This window comes from Sardina pilchardus, chromosome 1 (genome assembly GCF_963854185.1).
Source record: "Sardina pilchardus chromosome 1, fSarPil1.1, whole genome shotgun sequence".
NCBI lineage: Eukaryota > Metazoa > Chordata > Actinopteri > Clupeiformes > Clupeidae > Sardina > Sardina pilchardus.
This window is the reverse complement of record NC_084994.1, coordinates 49,202,084-49,224,138: the sequence shown is the minus strand read 5'-3', so window position 1 is coordinate 49,224,138 and position 22,055 is coordinate 49,202,084. Positions and strand designations below refer to the sequence as shown.

General features: G+C 41.6%; 2 protein-coding genes across 2 annotated transcripts in view; one reads left to right on the top strand and one right to left on the bottom strand.

Moving 5' to 3' along the window:
- Window positions 1–22,055, top strand: part of usp43a (ubiquitin specific peptidase 43a) — an 89,807-nt gene that overhangs the window by 5,545 nt on the left and 62,207 nt on the right. Inside the window, exon 2 of the mRNA XM_062547852.1 lies at window positions 17,112–17,255. Within this exon, the coding sequence (XP_062403836.1) occupies window positions 17,112–17,255 (144 nt within the window). The remainder of the gene's footprint in view (window positions 1–17,111; window positions 17,256–22,055) is intronic.
- Window positions 7,416–13,930, bottom strand: LOC134080005 (uncharacterized protein C2orf78-like). Its single transcript, XM_062536199.1, has 3 exons — window positions 13,853–13,930; window positions 9,729–9,776; window positions 7,416–9,601 (listed from the first exon to the last, which is right to left on the bottom strand). Exons 1-3 carry the CDS (start codon window positions 13,911–13,913, stop codon window positions 7,488–7,490), a joined length of 2,223 nt encoding a protein of 740 aa, XP_062392183.1. The 5' UTR covers window positions 13,914–13,930; the 3' UTR covers window positions 7,416–7,487.

Below are 22,055 nucleotides of genomic sequence, written 5' to 3'. Positions count from 1 at the left end.
CATTTTAACATGAATAGAAATCATTAGTTAATTTAGAACTGGAATGTTTCAGCTTTAAACTGTCTACCGTCACACTATCAACTCTCTGTAAACTATGCAACCACCATGTTTACCCTAGCTACACCTTAGTAACCATATCTACATTATCTATCTATTTTTGCATTTTCATGCACTGGTAATTCCTTGGAATTGCATTTCTAGTTATTATTCTTCTTCTAACGCACGCAAATCAGCTAGAACCGTTTAACGTAGAAACTTCATTCAAACTGCGTTACGTAGGTCTTACTTAGGACATGTGTGCTATGACTTTTCAACTTTGTAACTTTTATACTTTTTAAACTATTAGTTAAAAACTATTACAATTTCCCCCATAGACTTAACATTGCTCATTATGACATCACGGCAGCAATTAGAATCTTACTCCAGCTGGTCAGCCACCTGGGCACCAACTGTCAGTTTCTCTCAGGCTTTACAATCTCTCTGAAGACTACATATTCTGTTCCCCTGTATCCTCTGCGCACAACAGTATCAAAATAAGTCCTCCTAATTCCATCCAACTTTATATCCATTCATCTTCTTCAAACCATTCACTCATCCACCCATTCTAAACAGTCTGCCTATCAACATCAATTAGACGCTCTACATTCAACTTTTAAACAATCTACTCTGTCTCAGGCTGGCTCTCTTAAGACTAGCCAGTTAAATTGATTACACCTGTATCTGTATCCACTACTCTCAGTAGAGAGCTGTCTCTCCATTCTACAAGAATATAAGGCACATTCCATCCAACATTCTATCCATTCATTTTCTTCAGACCATTCACTCATCCACCCATTAAACTGTCTATCAACATCTATTAAACAATCTGTCTATCAACATCCATTAAACTCTCTGTCTATCAACATTAATTAGACTATCTACATTCAACTTTTAAATAATTTACTCTGTCTCAGGCTTTAAGAGTACACTCTGGCTCTCTTAAGACTAGCCAGTTAAATTGATTACACCTGTATCAACTACTCTCAGATAGCTGTATCAGTGTCTCTCTTAACAAGAATATAAGGCACATTCCATCCAACCTTCTATCCATTCATCTTCTTCAGACCATTCACTCATCCACCCATTAAACTGTCAATCAATATCTATTAAACAATCTGCCTATCAACATCCATTAAACATTCTGTCTATCAACATTAATTAGACTATCTACATACAACTTTTAAAGTATTTACTGTGGGTCCCTCTCAAGCAGCGTGTATATGTCCTCCCTCGCTCCTCGATCCTCAATGATCTACATAAAGAAAGATAGAAGAAGGGCTAGACTATCCCATTGTTGCCGCTCCATCATTCTTTATGTAGATCAGTGAGGAGCGAGAGAGGACGCGTAAACGCTATATGAGAGGCACCTTCTGTCTCAGGCTTTAAGCATACAATCTCATTAAGACTACAGATCCTGTTTCACTACTTCCTCTGTCCACAACTGTTTCAAAATAAAGGTCCTCACTGCAATAATACACTATTAAATAATTTAACCACTGAAACTACTCAACTATTGAACTGTTCAACCATTCCAACTGTCAGTTATCATCCACTATGCCTCCAGTCAACTACATGAAACCTCCATGTACCTAGCAACCAACATAGCCACCATTAAAATTAAGTGTTTATGACCGTTTCCATAGCAACCAACATGATTATACTGCAGTAACTTCTTGTTTCCTGATAGTGGCCACCATGGATACCCTAGCAACAAATGTTTCAAAATAAAAGTCCTCACTAGCAAGTTAGCTAGTTAGCATGGTTAGCATTGTTAGCATTTTTAGCATAACTGCAAAAAATCATCAACTAAGTTAGCTAATCAACCTGGTTAGCATTGTTAGCAAATTTAGCATTGTTAGCATAGTTGGCATTTTTAGCATTACTGCTAGAAATCATCGGTTAAGTTAGCTAATCAACCTGGTTAGCATTGTTAGTAAAGTTAGCATTGCTAGCATAATAAACATTTTTAGAGTAACTGCTAGAAATCATTAGCTAATTTAGCTAATCAACATTTTAACATGAATAGAAATCATTAGTTAAGTTAGAACTGGAACGTTTCATCTTTAAACTGTCTACCTTCACACTATCAACTCTCTGTAAACTATGCAACCACCATGTTTACCCTAGCTACACCTTAGTAACCATATCTACATTATCTATCTATTTTTGCATTTTCATGCACTGGTAATTCCTTGGAATTGCATTTCTAGTTCTTCTTCTAACGCACGCAATTCAGCTTGAACCGTTTAACGTAGAGACTTCATTCAAACTTTGTTGCATAGGTCTTGCTTATGCCATGTGTGCTTTGTATTTTTCAACTTTGTAACTTTTATACTTTTTAAACTATTAGTTAAAAACTATTACAATTTCCCCCATAGACTTAACATTGCTCATTATGACATCACGGCAGCAGTTAGAATGTTACACCAGGTGGCCAGTCCAGGTGCAGCAGCTCTCTCTCTCTCTCTCAGGCTTAAATTGATTACACCTGTATCAACTGTCAGTTTCTCTGGCTTTAAGCATACAATCTCTCTGAAGACTACATATCCTGTTAACTGTTTCCTCTGTCCACAACTGTTTCAAAATAAAAGTCCTCACTGCAATAATACACTATTAAATCATTTAACCATTGAAACTACTCAACTATTGAACTGTGCAACCATTCCAACTGTCAGTTATCATCCACTATGCCTCCAGTCAACTACATGAAACCTCCATGTACCTAGCAACCAACATAGCAACCATTAAAATTAAGTGTTTATGACCGTTTCCATAGCAACCAACATGATTATACTGCAGTAACTTCTTGTTTCCTGATAGTGGCCACCATGGATACCCTAGCAACAAATGTTTCAAAATAAAAGTCCTCACTAGCAAGTTAGCTAGTTAGCATGGTTAGCATAGTTAGCATTGTTAGCATAGTTAGCATTTTTAACATAACTGCAAAAAATCATCAACTAAGTTAGCTAATCAACCTGGTTAGCATTATTAGCAAATTTAGCATTGTTAGCATAGTTAGCATTTTTAGCATTACTGCTAGAAATCATCGGTTAAGTTAGCTAATCAACCTGGTTAGCATTGTTAATAAAGTTAGCATTGCTAGCATAATTAGCATTTTTAGCCTAACTGCTAGAAATCATTACCTAAGTTAGCTAATCAACATTTTAACATGAATAGAAATCATTAGTTAAGTTAGAGCTGGAATGTTTCATCTTTAAACTGTCTACCTTCACACTATCAACTCTCTGTAAACTATGCAACCACCATGTTTACCCTGGCTACACCTTAGTAACCATATCTACATTATCTATCTATTTTTGCATTTTCATCCACTGGTAATTCCTTGGAATTGCATTTCTAGTTAAGAAGTTGAGGCCACTATTGCCTGCAATTATTCCTTCTGATTATGCCATGGCTACTTGAAACGACAGCAGACGTTCCAGCATGTGATATGTACGGCTTACAGTTTGTTACGATTATGCCAGACATTACTGGCACTCTGAATGGCGCCACAGCCACAACAGAGACACAGGTGTGTCTGGATTTGAGTGAGTCAGTACATTCGAGCAGTATTAGTATTATCCATGCCAAGCTTTTTTATTTGCTTGAAAACTGACTGAGTGATACTGTAGATAACATGGGTTCTAAATTCAAGAAAATGCTTAGGTAAGATGGATAAAAAGGTTGACTTTGAAATGGTGAAAGTGTCATTGCAGTCCATGTTGTAGTGGCAGTTAATATATTGAACCTGGTTTAACAACATTTCAGCTTAACATATTTTTTTTCTGTCAAGGATGATGTGTTGGATATAATGTGACAGGTGTCCTAGAGCCTCCCCATTCATATCGTTCTTTATTCACGCATATGCATATTTTGTGCCTTTGCATGTCCAATTCACAGTTTAGCGGGCAAGGCAGTTGTTAACCCATGAAAACAGTTCTTGAAAAGACTGGATTGAGGCATTTCAGAATTATGTTGGCAGAGCACAGCAGATCATGCTTAGCCGTAGCCCTTAGATTACTTGGGACTCATCGTCATCAGCAACCTATCAAGCTGCTTGCTCTCTTACAGAGAATCACCACTGAAACTTTGATCATCAACTTTGATCATCATAAAACATGTATTTATAATTTATGAGAAAGTTTGACTACTTTTGAGAGAAGTGGAAGAGTTCAAAGTGAAACACAGCCTGCCTTCTCTCTCTCTCTCTCTCTCTCTCTCTCTCTCTCTCTCTCTCTCTCTCTCTAACTCTCTGTGTGTGTGTGTGTGTGTGTGTGTGTGTGGTTACATGTGCTACTTGCCTTGGAGGTGATGCATACTCAGTGGTTGCCGTTGTGCACCATCTTGAGCGAGCTGGGCACTTTGACACTCTCCTCCTGTGCAGACTGCTCTCCCCCTGCTTCCCCGACTCCTCCAAATGTGTCCCCTACTGTTAATGTCCATACAGACTTCACACACTGTTGTTAAGGTCTTTGTTCATTTTATGTACAATTGTAGAATAGTGACTGATTACATACATACAGATTTCAGCCTACATACAGCAATATGTATTTTTTTTAATGGTCTTAGTGTAGCATTATTCTTCATGACTTCTGTATGATGTCATGTCATATATCTGAACTCTAAATGGATGAGGTGGAAATATCTTGAAGTTGCTGTGATCAGTCTAGCATCTTCCAAGACCGTCCTCATAGTCTGCACATATGCAAAATAATGGCTAGCCATGGATGCCCGTCGCTGATTTTAGACCTCTCAATTATATTTTAGTGGCAGCATCTGATATCACATTAACATCTAGCTATCTTCATGAACACTTGTAGGCCTATAAAGGTGTAAGCAGTAGACCTACAAATATCAGCATCTTAGAAAAGTAAAAAAGTATCAATAGGATGCCTATTTTAGCAGCAGTTTTCCTGATAGAGACACATTGGCTCAGCCTTCATACACAATTTATGCATGTGTTTCTCATAGCTCTCTTCAGTCTAAAGCTGAAAAACCCACCCGTGCAGCAGACCTTTTTCACAACAGTAATAGCCATCGTTTTATGGGGCTGAGCAGATACTAAAATGCACCGTTGAGAAAGATGGCCCTGACATCTCTGTGTAGGCAACATCATTTGAGCACATTTCCACCGGATTTATGCTGCATGTGATTTATGTTTTTGGCATGGCTCTGGAAAATGATAAATCCTTCATTCCACACCAGGCCATAAGACTGTCCTGTAGAGATGAGGTTGGGGTGGCCTGTCAATTTATCTTTATAAATACCAACAGGAACGAAACCATCAAGACATGGCTGAAGGCCCGAGTTCCCACACAGCTGCTGTATTTATAGCCCCCATTGTAAGTCAATCTGGGATAAACCGTTCAAGTTTCAATTACGAGGGTATCGAGCCTCTTGCCACCACACTATAAAAATTCTCTGAGGTGATCATGACGGATGTATTTCATCCTTTAGTTTGGATAGTGCTAAATCATGAGTTAAGAACGTTACATAAATAAGGCTTTATCCTTTTGCACTCACTGGCACAAATGTATGTATTTGATGTCCAATGCATATGTGAGCCCGCCATCCAACATGCAGCTCCTCACAGCTCCGAGAAAGCTCCGAGCTGGGATTACTCCGATTACTCTGGAATAGACCTCAGACTGCTTTGTGCTCCGGGGTCGGACTGCTGATGGAGTCTGGAGGCAGGAAAGGGCATCTGCCGGTGGTTGAGGGAGGCACCAGGGCCGCGTTCATCTGGATCAGTGGCCTCCTCTGGGGAGTAGAAGTGCCTGTGCTCAGCCAGAATTGATGAGAGTCCAGAATGCCCGGCTAGGATGGAGGAGGAGAGGGATATGATCTGTCGAGATGTTCTCTCTCTCTCTCTGTCTCTCTCCCTCTCTCTCTCGCTGTCTCTCTGTCCTTCTGCCCCGCCTTTCATTACGCTCTCTGCTTTCCCTCTTTTGTGTTCTGTCTGTCCTCTCTCTTCGTCAAGCTCTGCAGAGGATGTCTTACAAAACTCGAGACCGACTGAAGGTGCTCCCACAGGGAAAGCAGATGTGAATGTTTTTGAAGTGTACCACCATGCAGCACCATGCACGGTGTGGAACTGGGACCAAGAGCGTCTGTTAACAGAGTTGTGTCTGTGCTTATGTAAAAGTCGTCATTTGTCAAGGCTTTCACTCTGTCACCCTGGAATCTAGCAAGGTCCATTTGACGCGCTAGCCAGGCTTGGCGTTTGCGTTGTGGGAGGCAGAGCAGCCATGTTCTTGATGTATGGCTTATTCTTAGCGCCACGGGAGGTATCCATCACTGTTTACACTAGGAGGCTTCACGAAAGGGGCGGCAGACAAGGTCAACGAAGGACCACTTAAATGGCAGCTCTGCCTGCCTGGAAGAACAGGAAATGTGAGGTTGTCACTCAAGCATGTCTACTCCTCCTCCAGGAGGTTAAAAGGAGTCATGGCTTCTGACTGCTGAATTGTTCAGGTTAATATTTGAATTACATTAGTTGTACCCTGTGCTTGTTCAGACAACAGTGTGTCTCATGGAATTTAAGGGAAAGGGCTCAGAAACTAACCCAGGGTTGTAATTAACCTGATGGGGCTGAGTAAAGCCTCCCGCCGGTTCTCTTCTCCTCCCTAGCTGACTCACAGGTCAGAATGGCAATAAGAGTGAAGGGCATAGTAAATTACACCCACCTCTGTGACCAGCTCTAGTGTGGTCTCACACAGGCCAAAAAGCAGCCCTTTCAGAGAAGGTAACCAAGGGTATTAACAACTTTGAACGTTTTCACACTGTTAGCAGAGGTTTTCTGTATTTAACAGGGCTGTGAAATGTTCAAGGTGTAAACGCAAGGTGATAATACATATTTAAGATCCATCTATGTCAATAAGCTTTTAATACATTTAGCTATAGGAATACTTTCTCTCAGCGTTAAAAAATTGTTCTCAGACATGGACTTGTGTTTATGTCCTTAATATCATTATGGCTGTTGTAGTTATTGGTTTTGTCAAAGAGTGCAAGAGATTTTTTGGTCAGCAGCTCCGTCTCTATAGCCTACATGTCTCACTTGGATGTTTTCCAGCTCCTAGGATTAACTTATGCCTTGATCTGCATGGCTTTTTTAATGTTTACAGTTTGCACGCGCGCGCGCGCACACACACACACACAGGTATATTCAAACAGACACACGTATACACACACAGGTACGCATTCAGACATATGCATGTGGCAGCGCATTCAAATTTGTACACACATGCATACACACACACACACACACACACACTCTACATGCACACAGTGAAAACAGATAAACACATGTAGGCATACACACACACTCAAGCACAAGTCAGATATTATAATAATAAAAATAGGTGTATTTTCTTAAATTATAAAAAATGAATTCATCGATAATTTATACACTTTTTAACTTGAAACAAAAGAAGAATTCTTCTTTTGTCTCAGTCAAGATTCAAGTCATCCCTGGGGCCCAGTATACACTCATCCAATTGCCACACTTCGTCCAGTCCAGTCTCCCACCAGACGTCCTCCCTCGGCCACGGCTCATGCGGCAGGTGCATGCGGTCAGCCAGCACGCTGCTGTCCATGCCACTGCGTGTGATCATGACGGCCTCGTCCCTCAGCCGCTTGGCCTCGCGCTTCATGGCCTCTATCTCGGCGCGGCGGTCGTCGGGGATGGGCACGGAGGTCTCCCGGCAGTGGAAGCGTCTGGGTGCACCGGGGGGCAGTGCCCTCAGGTTGGCGTGGGGGAGGGGGAACATGCCAGGGTACTCTGGCCTCAGGTAGACGATCCTCTCTCCGTCCCCGTAGTCGCCTACACTGCCATATGCGTGGTTCTTAAAGAAGTGGGGCACCTCGTGGCGGTGTCTTTGGCGGGCAGGTGCTGGCAGCATCTGGGCCCGTATCTCGGGTGCGGAAGGCCTTCTTTGGGTGGGTGCCGGGCGGCGTGACTGGTCGGCATGAGAACCCACAGATGCACGGTCCGCCACGTTGCTTGATCTTGATCTTGGCCGCTCCGGCATGTTGCTTGGGATCTGCACCTTGGGGATCCTGTAAGGCTGGACTGGGTAGGGGATCTTAGGCTGCCCCCTTTGACTAGTACCAGATGAGCTGGGATGCTCAGACTGAGACTTCTTGGCAGCCTCCTCTTGGTTTGGTTTTGGGGGCTTGACTTTCTCAATCTTGTCTCCAAGCTTATAGAAGACTTGCACAGAGTTCATGATGCGCTCTCCAAGTTCGCTTCTGGGTTGCAGGCTGACGGGTGTCTCGTTGGCCTTATTGCTCTTGGGCTTTTTGGAGGAGTCCTTGTGCTTAGCCTTTGATTTATCTTCAGGCATCTTTGAATTGTCTTTTTTGTTGTTGGTGTCTGGCCCCTCCTCCTCTCCATCACCAGACTTGGTTGTTTTCTCGGTCGGGCTTGTTGCTTTCTTGTGCCGTTTCTCCTTCCTCTCTTTCTCACCTTTGTCAGGCTTTTGCTTTCTATTCTTGTCTTGGTGCCTGTCGTCAGCATTCTCAGGGAGGCTGTCCTTAGGTGTCTTGGGCAGATTGGCTTCTGCCTTGCCAGTCTCGACAGGAGCAGTCTTCAGTACCTGGTCGAAAGTGTTTTCGTCAGCCTCCACCGTGGCACCAGGCAGCTGCTGTTTCTCGGTGTCATCCTGGCTTTTGGGCTCTTCTGAACCGCTGGTGCCTGGCTGCTGTTGTTGCTCAATCTTGACCTTTGACTGTTCAGCCTGTGCCTGCTTGGCCTCTGCAACCACCGTGGACATGGTTGCCTGTGGACTCAGCGACTCAGTAGTCACATTACTTGGGGCACACACAGCCTCCTCTGAAGGAGCCCTGGTCTTCTGCAGGCTCTGCTGGGGTGGAAGCTGCACCATTGGGGCTGGTCTCATCAGGCCAGAGCTGCTCGGTCCAGCAGCCAGCTGCTCAATCGATGGCAACTGTGGGTAGTTGATGAGCTCAACTGGATCAATTGGTGCTGGCACTGGATTGAAGAGTACAGCAGTGCCATGCTGTATGCCTGTGACATCCATTGGCATCAAGGGCGACTGTAGATATTCATCAGAGGGCATAGAGGTGCCGTGAAGTAGATTTCCACCGTCCACCAGCATGAAGGGTGCCTGCAGCTGTGGGTCAAAAGCCACAGCAGTGCCATGCTGCTGCCCGTTGGCATCTATATACATGAAGGGGGCCTGCACGTGTGGAGCGTAGGAAACAGGGACACCATACTGTGGGCCTCCAACACCCATAGCCACAAGGGGCGCTTGCAGCTGTGGATGGAAGGTCACAGAGGTGCCGTGCTGTTGGCCCCTGGGATCCACAAACATGACAGGGCCTTGTAGCCGGGGATCGAAGGCTACAGCTCTGTTCTGAAGGGTCATCCCGTGGTATCCCTGAGGAGGGATAGGGTGGAGGGCTGGGATCTCGTTGACAGGCAGGAACTGCGGCAGAGCAGTGGAGTTGCCAAGCAGCCCATGGTCTTGCTGGGGCTGATAACCATGGTACTCAGACCAAATCACTGGCTGATTGGTGACTCCAAATCCAGTGGTAGGGGCTGCTAGGGAGCAATGGTACATGACATGTTGGGATTCAACACTTTATTCAATAGACCATTCTGGTGAGAAGATATAATTTTGAAATGATTTAGATATTATTTATGTAGGAAGTAAGAAACAACACACCATGGAAATAGGTGACTCCTTCCTGGTTGGTAAGGATGTGTTGGACACCTAAGAGAAGGAAAAGAAATAGATTAATTAATCGACCGAGTCACATGGTATTGGACCAAAAATGTAGGTATAGTGCAATTAATTGAATGAATTCATTAATTGTGATAATGACTTCCCACAATTATGAAAATAACATACTGTAGTCGGAATATAATGATTATTTTGCTACAGTTTCATAACAATATTCGGTAACACTTTATTTTAAGACACACATATTCACCATTAATTAGCTGCTTACTAACATGTATATTAGTAGCATACTAGCCATTTGGTAGTCATTATAAATCACTAATTAATACCTTATTCTGCAAGACCTTATTCTACCCTTACTAGACCCTTAATTAAGAATTTCCCCTATAAGCTTCTAATTACCCCTTATTCATAGTTATTAAGTAAGTTGTTGCATATGAATTGTGACCTAAAAATGCATGACTCAGTGTGGGGCTTGGAAGGTGGTAGTACCACAAGAACAGTTATTCACCCACAAGTTGGGTTTTTGTTCACCATGTATGTGTGTCATGCTAAAGGAGAAATCCGGTGTGATTCAATCCCTAGCTCTGCTGTATGAGGTCAAACATTTTTTATGAGCTTTTTTGCATTTTCCAGAAATGGTATGGATTGCCCCACTTATGTTTGGGTGATTATATTCCTTTCAAGAGTAAAGTTAGCTGCAGTGTAAGTTATGGTCATATTTATGTTAGTAGATGTATATGGGTGGTTGACGTTTTAGGCCGAAAAAAAGTTTTTGAAAAAAAATTCAGACATTATGCATGGAAATCACTTAGTTATGTTGTACTGACTCTCCCATTCCCAAAATATGTATGATCTTTTAGAATTTGTATTGGAATTCATATTTATTCACTAATGTCTTGTGTTAGTGACTAAAATTATCATATGGTGTGACATGAAAGTTATTGTGTGTAAAACTATGATGGGGTATATATTTTTTATGTGAGTCAGTGTATCATAATCTTCTATCTTTACTTCATCAAGATCTAGCATTTCCTTGTGGAAATGTATTATATTTTACAGTATATTTATTCATCAATACACAAAGTAAGGCATTTGTCCCTAATCTTTCAATAAACTTCATATTAATTTGGACATATCTTGATACAAAAGAAATGAAATGCATACAATGTTTGCTGACCCTATTTCCTATCTGTTACATTCAGATTTGTATGATTTAGACTCCGAAAGCCTTTTTATTTTCATAATTTCTTGATGTTTCTTGATGTCACACCAAATGATATGGTGTCACACCATATGATAAATCACACCAAATAACAATCTGTTAACGCAAAAATGTGAATATATGCATTTCACAAACAATAAATCACAGTTTAAGACAAATATATCACATAAAGGATCACTGTTAAAAACTCAGAACTTTGTAAAACAGAATTCCACCAGATATTGTATAGCACTTGGGTAATAGGTGCCACATATTAAATAATAAATGTTAACAAAATGTTAAATATGTTAAAATATGTATAACTCTAAACTATTAATTAAACATATGTTTGAAAAAAACATTATTTATGTAGGAAAATACAGATTATATCATATAGTGTGACAAATAAATCATATGGTGTGACAGCAAAACCCCATCACACCATATGATATGGGGTCACTCCATATGAGGTTTCATGCACTTAGCAGAACAATGAGTCTTGAGGCTACATGCTAGGACCAAAATCATATGCTCACTTTAACATGGTAACATAGATGTAAAGGTAATTTTGACCAAAAAACTATTTATTTTTGAAATTTTCCTGAAAAATGGGTCACACCAAAAGACAGTGAAAAGTGGAACTGAGATAGGAGTGCTGGAAATACTTGATTTATTGAAAGAAATATGAGAGATAACTCAACATGTAAACTTTCAATGTCCTTCTGAGAAGTTATTATACTTCCTGAATGAGGAAGGACCCCCTATCCCTAAAGGTCTCCACACAATTGCACATTTAAAAAACATAATTTAGGGTCACACCATATGATATTGATTTTTGGGACAAAATGTTTTTGTTTATGGCTTGTTCAAAAATATTATGCCTGCACTTTAAACACTACAGACTTAAAAGTAGACATATTTAGTATTCATTGTATTTAAGTAATGGGAAAATATATTAAATAGATTTTTTTTAATTCAAAATCAAACTTTATGAAATGGGCTCGGGACAGTCACGCCATATGAGCTTTTCCTGGTTTGGCTGAACATTTTGAGAAATAGGAATATGACTGGCATGAATGGTCCATATGTTCATATAAAGCAGTTTTTTCTGAACAATATAACCACATTTATTTTTAGATTAGACATTTCTTTACTTCAGTTTGACACTCTGGACCAAAAAAAGGCCATGTCATGTCAACCACCCATATAAATATAACAGAATGGCAATTAAAACATAATTTTATCAAATAAACTGCCTGTGAGAATGGGTCTGTGAAGAAACAGATTCTTGTTTTGAGACTGTATTGTAACTGATCTTCCCCACCAATTGTCCACTGAATTTAGTAATAATAAATAGCATATAATAGTAAACAGTAATAGTAAAATAAAAAAAAAGTTATTAAAAAATATTTTAATCAACATTAATTTCTGCACAAAATGTTCCTTTCAACCAATATTGCCATCATAGATCCGCATAGATTCATTCTGCAGAAGACAGCAGGTGCTTGCTTTGTTCAAAAGTCATAGGTGAGAGTTTACTTATGAGAAAGACAGACTTGTGAGCATGACCACTCAAAGTGTTCATGCTCATTCAACATGCAGGTTAATGTTCAGGATGCATTTAGAGAAAGAGGACACTGCTGTCACAGGTGTGGATACACCTGAAGAAGTATATGAAAATGACAAACAAGGTAAAAAAGAAGAGACCTGTGACAGCTGTGTCTTCTTTCACATCACATTCTTTTTGCTTCCTCTCTAAATGTGTCCTGAACATTAACCTGCATGTTGAATGAGCATGAACACTGTGTGGTCGTGCTCACAAGTCTGTCTTTCACATTCAGCAAATTCTTCATATGGCTCATCACCAGCATGTACTTGCACTTGGGCCCAGAGAGATGCTTTGTCTTCAATTATTCTCAAACCATATGCACCAATACTTTGCTCCTTATCTCTCTCACCTACGACTTTTGAACAAAGCAAGCACCTGCTCTGCTGTCTTCTGTAGAAATGTGTTGGATGGAGGGGGGTACGCGAGCCGAGTCAGGATGTAGAAGGTGGTACGAGGAGAAAAAAGTTTGGGAACCGCTGCTCTAAACGCATCCTGAACATTAACCTGCATGTTGAATGAGCATGAACACTTTGAGTGGGCGTGCTCACAGGTCTGTCTTTCACATAAGTAAAATAAATAAGAATAGGGAAATAACTTTAGAATAGGGAACATATTCGGCTTAATTATGAGTTATTTGCACACTATTAGCACTTGTGGCTTAGTGTTTACTTCCATTTGAATAGACCATCTTTGATAAGTATTATTATGGGTGAATAACTGTTCTTGTGGTACTACCACCTTCCAAGCCCCATTCTGAGCCTTGCATATTTAGGTCATAATTCATATGCAACAACTTACTTAATAACTATGAATAAGGGGTAATTAGGAGCTTACAAAGAGGAAATTCTAAATTAAGGGTCTGGTATGGGTAGAATAAGGTCTTGCAGAATAAGGTATTAATGAGTGATTTACAATAACTACCAAATGGCTAGTATGCTACTAATATACATGTTAGTAAGCAGCTAATTAATGGTGACTATGTGTGTCTTAATATAAAGTGTTACCCAATATTCTCCTTTTGTCTTGAGTTGTCGTGTGCATTATATTTTTTCATGAATTTTCTCCTGTTGGATTATATTTAAAATTCAATTTAAAAATTAAACAAAATTACATTTTGAATATGGATGATAGTTACAAAATCATTGAGTACTCATGTTTAATTTGTGATCTCAATATTGAACAAAATAAACGTGATACTGATTTTTACCGTAATTGAGCATCCCTTTTCCCATTGGGGATCAATAAAGTATCAATCTATCTACAAAAATGAAACCATTTCAGAACTGAAAATACCTTGCTCTTGGTGATAATCATCCTCCTCATCATAGTTTGAGAAATTATTTTGAGAATTCATGGTGATCTCAGGTTTGAAATCACAGTATATCTCTCAGCAAGTTAAGATTTGCTTGTTATTAATGAGAGAATTTTTCAAACGCGGAATTTTTCAAATTTTACTTTGCATAGACTGTAGAATTTTGACGGAAATTCTTAGAACAGATTTAGAGGGCTACCTGTTGCCATAGTTACAGGCTGTGGCTATCCCTTCTTGATGTTGGAAAAACTAACTGAACATACAGTTAATTTCAATGTCATCTAAGTAACTTATGTTTTGCTTTTTATCTTAGTGAGGCAATGCACACAAGTTTCATGGTGTGTGAAAGTAATGTGTGGATGCTATGCAGATTGTGTGCAACTCATTGTATTGGCATAAGTATAATTTGCTCTTAAGTGATTTTTTTTTTTGATTGGATGTTAAGCAGGACCTGATGTTAAAATGGCAATTTTGTGATCTTTTGTTGAAAATATGAGGATTATCAGTGTGGCTTTAGAACAACATTTGTGTTATGAAATGTAGGCTACAGATATACATCATATACACCACATATATTTTTATATAAATATATGTATATCAAACATTTCAGTCTCAACAATCATTGAGGGACCAACGGGAGAGCATGTAAGACTTGTGTTTGAAAGGAGTTTCAGGAACAAGTGAGTTTGTTATAGTGTGGAGGCGTGCCTTATTGTCTTCGGTTAGTAGGCTACTGTACATGGCAGCACTATGCAGCAGTTGCATCATGTCTCTATTGAGACTCATGACTGATCACTGTTATGGAGTACAATTGTGTTTTCTGCGAGGACTCTTTAAAGCTGACAAAATAAAGGTTTCTCTTTCGCCAGGTTTAGTTTCTGTTTGAAGTTTAATTTCCACGTGTGGTACAGTAGTATTACTTCTGGCATCTCTCTGGTGGTTGCTTTCTGCGTTCACTGAGTCACTGTGCTGGTGGCCTGCACGTTGTGTCACCCTGAAATATGAAGGGTGACCTGGAACCGACACGGTGAGTAATGTATCCACTGTTGGGCTCAAACCACACATACAGTAAGGTAACTTCAAGCACAACATGATTGTGCATAGCTGGTTTTCTGCACTGCAGAGTGGAAGAGAGTTGTGGTTTGAGTTTGCGTCATTAAAAGTGAACTGGCCAAAAGATCAGCCAAAGCCAGAGAGTACTCCCAGAGAAGAGGAGTAATGAGAAATGGAGTTTATTATGCTCTGTGTCCTCATGTCATTTCCCCTCTCAAACGTGCACATTTTCTTGTTTCTGTTCAAGGCCATAGAGCAGCAGTGTTTCCTGAGACAGGTCTGTCCTTCAGTGATCATCTTCATAACAGTGCTGCAAACACATTAATCCTGGCAGCAGTGCCCTCGGATTCCTTCTCTCAGTCAGCGGGGCCCTCCATAACCTTGGGCACACACACAGGATCACGGAGAGAGGAATATCTTTCTCTCTCTCTCTCTCTCTCTCTCTCTCTCTCTCACACACACACACAAACACACACACACCCTCTCCAGTGCAGCCTGTGTTGTTCGTTCCTTTGAGCTGGGGTTTGCTCTCTTTTTTTCCCTTCAGGAGATTCACTACTGCTAGAACATCATGGCCTTAGCAGAGGGAGGAAGGAGATTGATGTTGAGTGGCAGAGGCACATAGCTAGCATCTATCTTATTCCTCCTCTTCTCTCACACACTTCTTATGGAGATTAAGCTAATTAATTAGCTCCCTAGTTGGTGGCCCCTAACATTTATATTTAGAGTCTGGCTAGATGAACTTGCTGTTTTTAAGCACATCCGGGTATCATTCTGTCAAAATGCTTCTTAAAATAGCAGTGTGTGATGTATCATTGCATACCGTCACACGTCTCTTGTAGTTTGGAAAAGATGTTTGTGTTGGCTCTGGTTGAGGGAGCTTGCGTGTAAGTGTGGAAGAGGTGCCGTAGCAGTGTTTGTTTTATGTATCAGACTCAGACCTCAGGAGAACTCTGACAATAACGTAGCTCTGAACACCATCTGACAGACAGGGTTGAATTACACTGCGACGTCCACGTTTAATTTGTCAAAACACTCCAGACAACTTAGCACCGCCTGGCTACACGAGGACGTTTTGTTAACGTTAACAGAATGTTCTCACTTTTGATTTTGTCTGGCTCCGGCACCAACAGCCACATGCAAAACCGCAAGCTGCACAATGTCAGCCATAGCCATAACTTGGAAGATCATTGTTACCTAGCCTTAAAGGGATATTCCGCCATTTTTGGAAATACGCTCATTTTCCACCTCCCCTCGAGCAAAACAATCGATATTTACCTTGTTCCCGTTCATCCAGCCATTCTGTGAGTCTGGCGATACAACTTTTAGCTTCAGCCTAGCATAGATCACTGAATCGGATTAGACCATTAGCTTCTCGCCTGCTAGCTTCATGTTTAAAAGTGACTAAGATTTCTGATAATTTTCCCATTTAAAACGTGTCTCCTCTCAAGTTAGAAAGTGCAATAAGACCAACTGAAAATGAAACCTGGCGTTTTTCTAGGCTGATTTAACATGGAACTACACTCTCATCTGGCGTAATAATCAAGGCAACTTGCAAACGTACCATAGGCGCAGTGATATTGTACGCAGCATCTGAAAATAGTCCCCATAGACATCAAGCAGTAGTAGTGCCAGTAGCTGCAAGTTGCCTTGATTATTACGCCAGATGAGAATGTAGTTCCATGTCAAATCAGCCTAGAAAAACGGCAGGGTTCATTTTCAGTTGGTCTTATTGCACTTTCTAACTTGAGAGGACACACGTTTTAAATGGGAAAATTACCAGAAATATTAGTCACTTTTAAACATGAAGCTAGCAGGCGAGAAGCTAATGGTCTAATCCGATTCAATGATCTATGCTAGGCTGAAGCTAAAAGTTGTATCGCCAGACTCACAGAATGGCTGGATGAACGGGAACAAGGTAAATATCGATTGTTTTGCTCGAGGGAAGGTGGAAAATGAGCGTATTTCCAAAAATGGCGGAATATCCCTTTAATAATGTGATTTTTAGAACATGTAGGCCTAGTTAACCAGCCAAACAACATATCTTCAGGCAGTTCTCGTCATTCCATCAGAGAACCACACACCACACACCACCCACCACCCATGTCCTGAGCAGATGTTTGAAGTTATCATGATTATTTACTTTGTCTCTCTGTGATTAATGCTGTTTTTGGTGTGTCTCCCCAGAGCATTGTGTCCAAGTATGGCACACAGTTCAGGGGGAACTCCCAGCACGACGCCCTGGAGTTTCTGCTCTGGCTCCTGGACCGTGTGCACGAGGATGCCAACCCCACCCAGAACAACAACAGCAAGACCAAAGCCTCCGCTATGGTAGGAAATGCATTTTTAGACTAGTCAGTGATTCATAAGCTCTCAATGTTTAATTGCCTAAACATTAATCATGATACTAAAACTTTGATAATCCAAAATGAAGGCGCTGCTGTGTATGTCCTCAAATTTGAACCAGTTTTTTTTACATATATTGTAATGATGAGCTAATCCATGTTTCTGACTGAAAACTAAGTTTTCTTGAGAGAGAGTCATTGGAAATTTCACATTTATCACCATCATTCTCTGCTGGACTGAAACGTACTGTCTATAGCCTACATGAAAAAAGTGCCAAAACTGTGAACACTGGAACCCCTACAATGGTGTTGGGGCCTTGTTGAAAGAGGGCATAACATGGCCCCGACATTAAAGGGTCTTGCCTCGCCCCTCAGTGATGTTGGACAGAGGCCATAGGGGCCAAGTGCAGAGGCAGTAATTAGACGTGACCCTCAGCTTAACAAGCAAACCTCCCACAGAGAAAGAAGAATAGAGAAACTCTCTTCACAACCCCGTAACTTTTCATGTGCATAGAATAGGGCTGTGGGTGAGTGCCCGTATAAAAGTTTGATATAAAGAGTATGTTCTTCTGGTATTAAACAGGAGAATAAGTATTTTAATTATATTTGACAGAGAAATACAGTATGTTGGTCTTAATTCATGTAATTGCATGGTTTGATACAACTGAATGTATTAAGTGAGAACTAATGAGTTCTAAAATGCCTGCACAATGAGAGAGAATGTTTTCTGAAAATCATGTCTGTACAGTGCCTTTTACAATGCTGTCCTATTGATGATTCAGTTGGAAATTACTGTAACCCAGAGATTATTGAGAAAGGATGCAATCACATTGCGCTCACATATTTGTTTATTTAGACACAGATTGAGGCACAGTGGTGCAGTTTTAGGTTCATTTGCAGTGGTGAATCTTCATAGGTGTGCATCGGTACCTGTATCTCATAGCACAGGGTCAGAGGTTTATTTAGGCACATATTGAGGCACGTATTGAGGCACAGTGGTGCAGTTTTAGGTTCATTTGCAGTGGTGAATCTTCACAGATGTGCATCGGTACCTGTATCTCATAGCACAGGGTCAGAGGTCACAGTACACATGTCCTGCAGGCCTCCCCCTCCCGCTGCGTGTGCCCATCCCGTCCCTATTCTTAGACAAATGAAAGCGCCTAATTAAAAAAGCCTGCCCTCGACACCTCTAATCCCCTCCATCTTGGCTACGCTAATAAAGTAGCCCCTTATGACACATAAATGGCCTAAGGCTCTTGTGCTCATTACTCTTAAGTCACGTTCATATTAACTGCGACATCGAGGTTTCGCTTTCTTCTTCAACAGGAGTGAGATGATATTCCTTACACCTGTGTCTAGCAGACACAGTTTGGTCCAGTTTGGTCCGTTTGTAGAGCTTTCTGTCTGTAGTTTGGTCCATTCGTAGAGCTTTCTGGTGGAGAGAGGGGTGGTCTCCATGCGTAGCAAACAGTAAGGGTCAGAAAGGAGCCCCTGAGCCAGGGGGAGAGGGGTCAGACCTGGCCTCGGCTCTCTTGGCAGCAGACACAGACGTGTCTTTGTCCCTCTGGGGGTGAACAGTGGCAGGGGAGCACTGGTGAATAGGCAGGCCTGGCATCCATACTCAAGGCCATTTTTAGAACCATCAAAGACTATTTGTGAGTGAGTGAGTGTGTTTGTGTGTGTGTTTGTGTGTGTGTGTGTGTGTGTGTGTGTGTGTGTGTGTGTGTGTGTGTGTGTGTGTGTGTCTGTGTGTATCTGTGTGTATGTGGGGGTTGGGGTGAAGGGGTGGTTGATTATAGCTTTCAACATTTTATAAAAGCTCAACAGTTGTTATTGTTTTCCTCAATGATTGCATTAGATGGTGGTTACTTACTGGCGTTAAACGGGTTACTGACGATTGACCGACATCCATTTTCCTGGCACTTAATTGCTCTGTAAATAGATGGCTCATTGCATTGTATTAATGTTGATGTGGACGAAACCACTCTTCCTGTTCAGCCTTTGTCTTAATTACTGTAATGAACCTGCATCAGTGCTTGAACATGACCCTGGATCCCACAAACCAACCAACTGGCTGTCTTGTATTGAATGCATGGAATGAAAGATGTATGAAAAATATAGAGCTCAAGAGACACTCAGAGAAAAGCAGAGTCCTTGTTTACCTTTCTATACCTCATTCGTCAGTGTTCGTCGGACGGCTGATCTCATTATGGCCTTGAGCAAGAGATGTTGAGTCAGTGATATACAGTACTGTAGGGCTTGCATGGGTATTGGAGGTTGGAAAACATAAATATCATTGCTATTGACCATACATACTGTGTAATCCACAACTCTATGCTCACCCAATGAGTGGAGGCAATAGTACATTTCTCACCTTTATGTCTCTCAAACAACTTACTACTGTAGCACTGTTGTGTTACACTGTTGTGCAGTTTGGTTAGAGCACAAGATATGTAGATAGAGAGTCTTTTTTTCTCAGAGATAGTGGGTCAGTAAATTGGATGAATCATGAGAGCTATCTTGCCATCAACACCACATTCCTCAAAAGTCCATCAAAGACCATGCTGGATTTAAAAGCAATTAACCAGATCAGATCAGCTCTGGGTGAAGCTTGTAACTCACTGGTGAATCTGACATGGCAAATCACCCTCAAGAGACAATGTTTGCAAAGCCATATCGAAGGGTAAGAGATAATTGGCTGCGATTTCAATATTCTCAACTAAATTTTCCATTTTGCAGACACTTTTAGTCAAAGCAACAGGTAGAGTAAGCTATTTATCGGTATCTGCCTCAGTTGACTTTAAAGTTGTAGCAGTTCAGCCGCAGGATCGACGGTGGTCTAGAAAGGACCCCTATGATCCCATCATGTGGGTCTCCTGCCGCTGGTCATTGTGTCAGTGGTGAAATCGGACACAGAGAAGGTAGTGCAGACACATCAGCAGCTAGATAAAGCTGTTGGCATGCACCACGGCAGCATACGTTCAGGGTTGTGACCAGTCAAGCAGGTTTAGCAGTCCAGGAATGTGAAAGGAGCTCTGTGAGCACATTTAGAGAGATCTGGCTAACATACTAACAGGTAAAGACCTTTATAACAGTACAGTATGTTACTGTAAGTAGGTTGTATTGATTTTGTCTTAATATGTATCATTTGTATACAATTATATATACAGTACATGACACACTTTGATATCTTTCAACACTGTAGAGCATATGTATGTTAGTCATTTGAAAGTTTCAGAGTCGGTTCATTAATTGAACCTTAGCAGTGGCAGCCAAGAGGAGAAGGAAGATGCATGTATCCATGCTCCACTGACACATGTAGTGAGGGCCTACACTCAAATGGAAGTTGATTCCAATGCCCTTTGATTTCCTTTGAGGCCGACATTTCATATATTTTGTTGTATTGCAGCACTCAGGGTTACACATGAATCGGTTTGGCCTTCAAAGAGCTGTGAGCAGGTTCAACAAGCGCTGTCTTTCACAGCAACCACAGACCTACTGGTATGAACTATTGACCCTCGCACATACTTAGCGAAGACCACAGGAGCAGTGAAGCCACAGGGACAGAAGCAATCTCTTGTTGGATTGCCAATACTCGTGTGATGTTAGCAGATGTCCAGGGCAAATCAATCTGTTTATGTTCAGAAGAGTAAAATAAATCAGAGGAGTTCATATTCAGCTGCGGTGTTCCGTGGCGTTTTATTTGGCCCGGGGTCTCTGGCGAGTGGGATCTAAACAGCCCATCCATCCCACCCCCCACGCACAGTGGGGGAAATCATGGCTTTTGAATGGTGCCACCAAACATATTATGTATGCATTATTCTGCTTTAAAAGTTGATAATGGCTGGCCCTTCCACCCGCGCTGTTGACAGGGGAAGAAAGGGTCTGAGATGTAAACTGCTTAGACTTGGTAATTCGGCCTCCCGACACGCTGGTGGGTTTTTATCGGCACAAACAGGAATTCTTCATTTGACACTTTCATCTCCCAGGCCCAGCGCAGAGAAGTCTCAGTTGGTCCAAACTACTTTCACATGTTGTGGCTCTGTAGAGTCAGATACTCAGTAAAGGAGTGCACATTTGGATCTGAGCTTCTGTTTTAGCTCGAGCAGCCTCGGCTGCGCCTTGGTAACTTATCGGCCGTTATAAATGTGATTTTTTTTTTATCTAATGAGAATTGATTTGTTCATTATAAAGTTGATGTGCTTCAAGAAACCTCATTTAGACTCTGTTCGTTCCCATCAAAGTATCCCCTCAAAAGTGAGCTTGCTTCATAAGCATGAGTGGTAAGGTGGTATTGTTGGTCTCGCCCTTGGCTTGATCTCAACTGACCTGAAGTCATGAAAGCTGTTGGACCTGCTGCCAGACCACATTCCGCATGAGGGGGGGTCAGCTTAGCGCTTGTGTTCTTAGCCAGAGACCTCTGGCACTTTCAGTGTCTGAGCGTGAAGATTCACTCTGCTCCACTAAATATTGAGTAACATATTGTTTTGTATACCTTGTACTGCAAAGCTGTGTGCCTACGGTCTAGTAATGATCCATCAACATCTACGCCAGTTTCAGCCTCCTTGTGGGATCGTAATGCCGGGGAAGAGATGAACGAGCGGATAGATGCGCAGGGAAATAAACATGAAAAACCGATTTCATCTTGGGGGGGGGGGGGGGAGCAGGAGGCTGGGCCGGGCGGGCGCCTCCCAAACGTTAGCTCTAGCTCAGTGATTCCATCTACAGGTTCCACCGCCCCAGCCCCACCAGCCGGCCCTCACAATCGGATTAGGACCCCAGTGAC

Bases quoted from the DNA above. Each gene is read 5' to 3' on its own strand.
- LOC134080005 (XM_062536199.1), bottom strand. From the start codon at position 13,913: ATGAATTCTCAAAATAATTTCTCAAACTATGATGAGGAGGATGATTAT. The intron at 9,777-13,852 runs GTATTTTCAGTT...TCCTTCTCTTAG, and splicing joins TGATTATCACCAAGAGCAAG to GTGTCCAACACATCCTTACC. The intron at 9,602-9,728 runs GTGTGTTGTTTC...GCTCCCTAGCAG, and splicing joins AGGAGTCACCTATTTCCATG to CCCCTACCACTGGATTTGGA.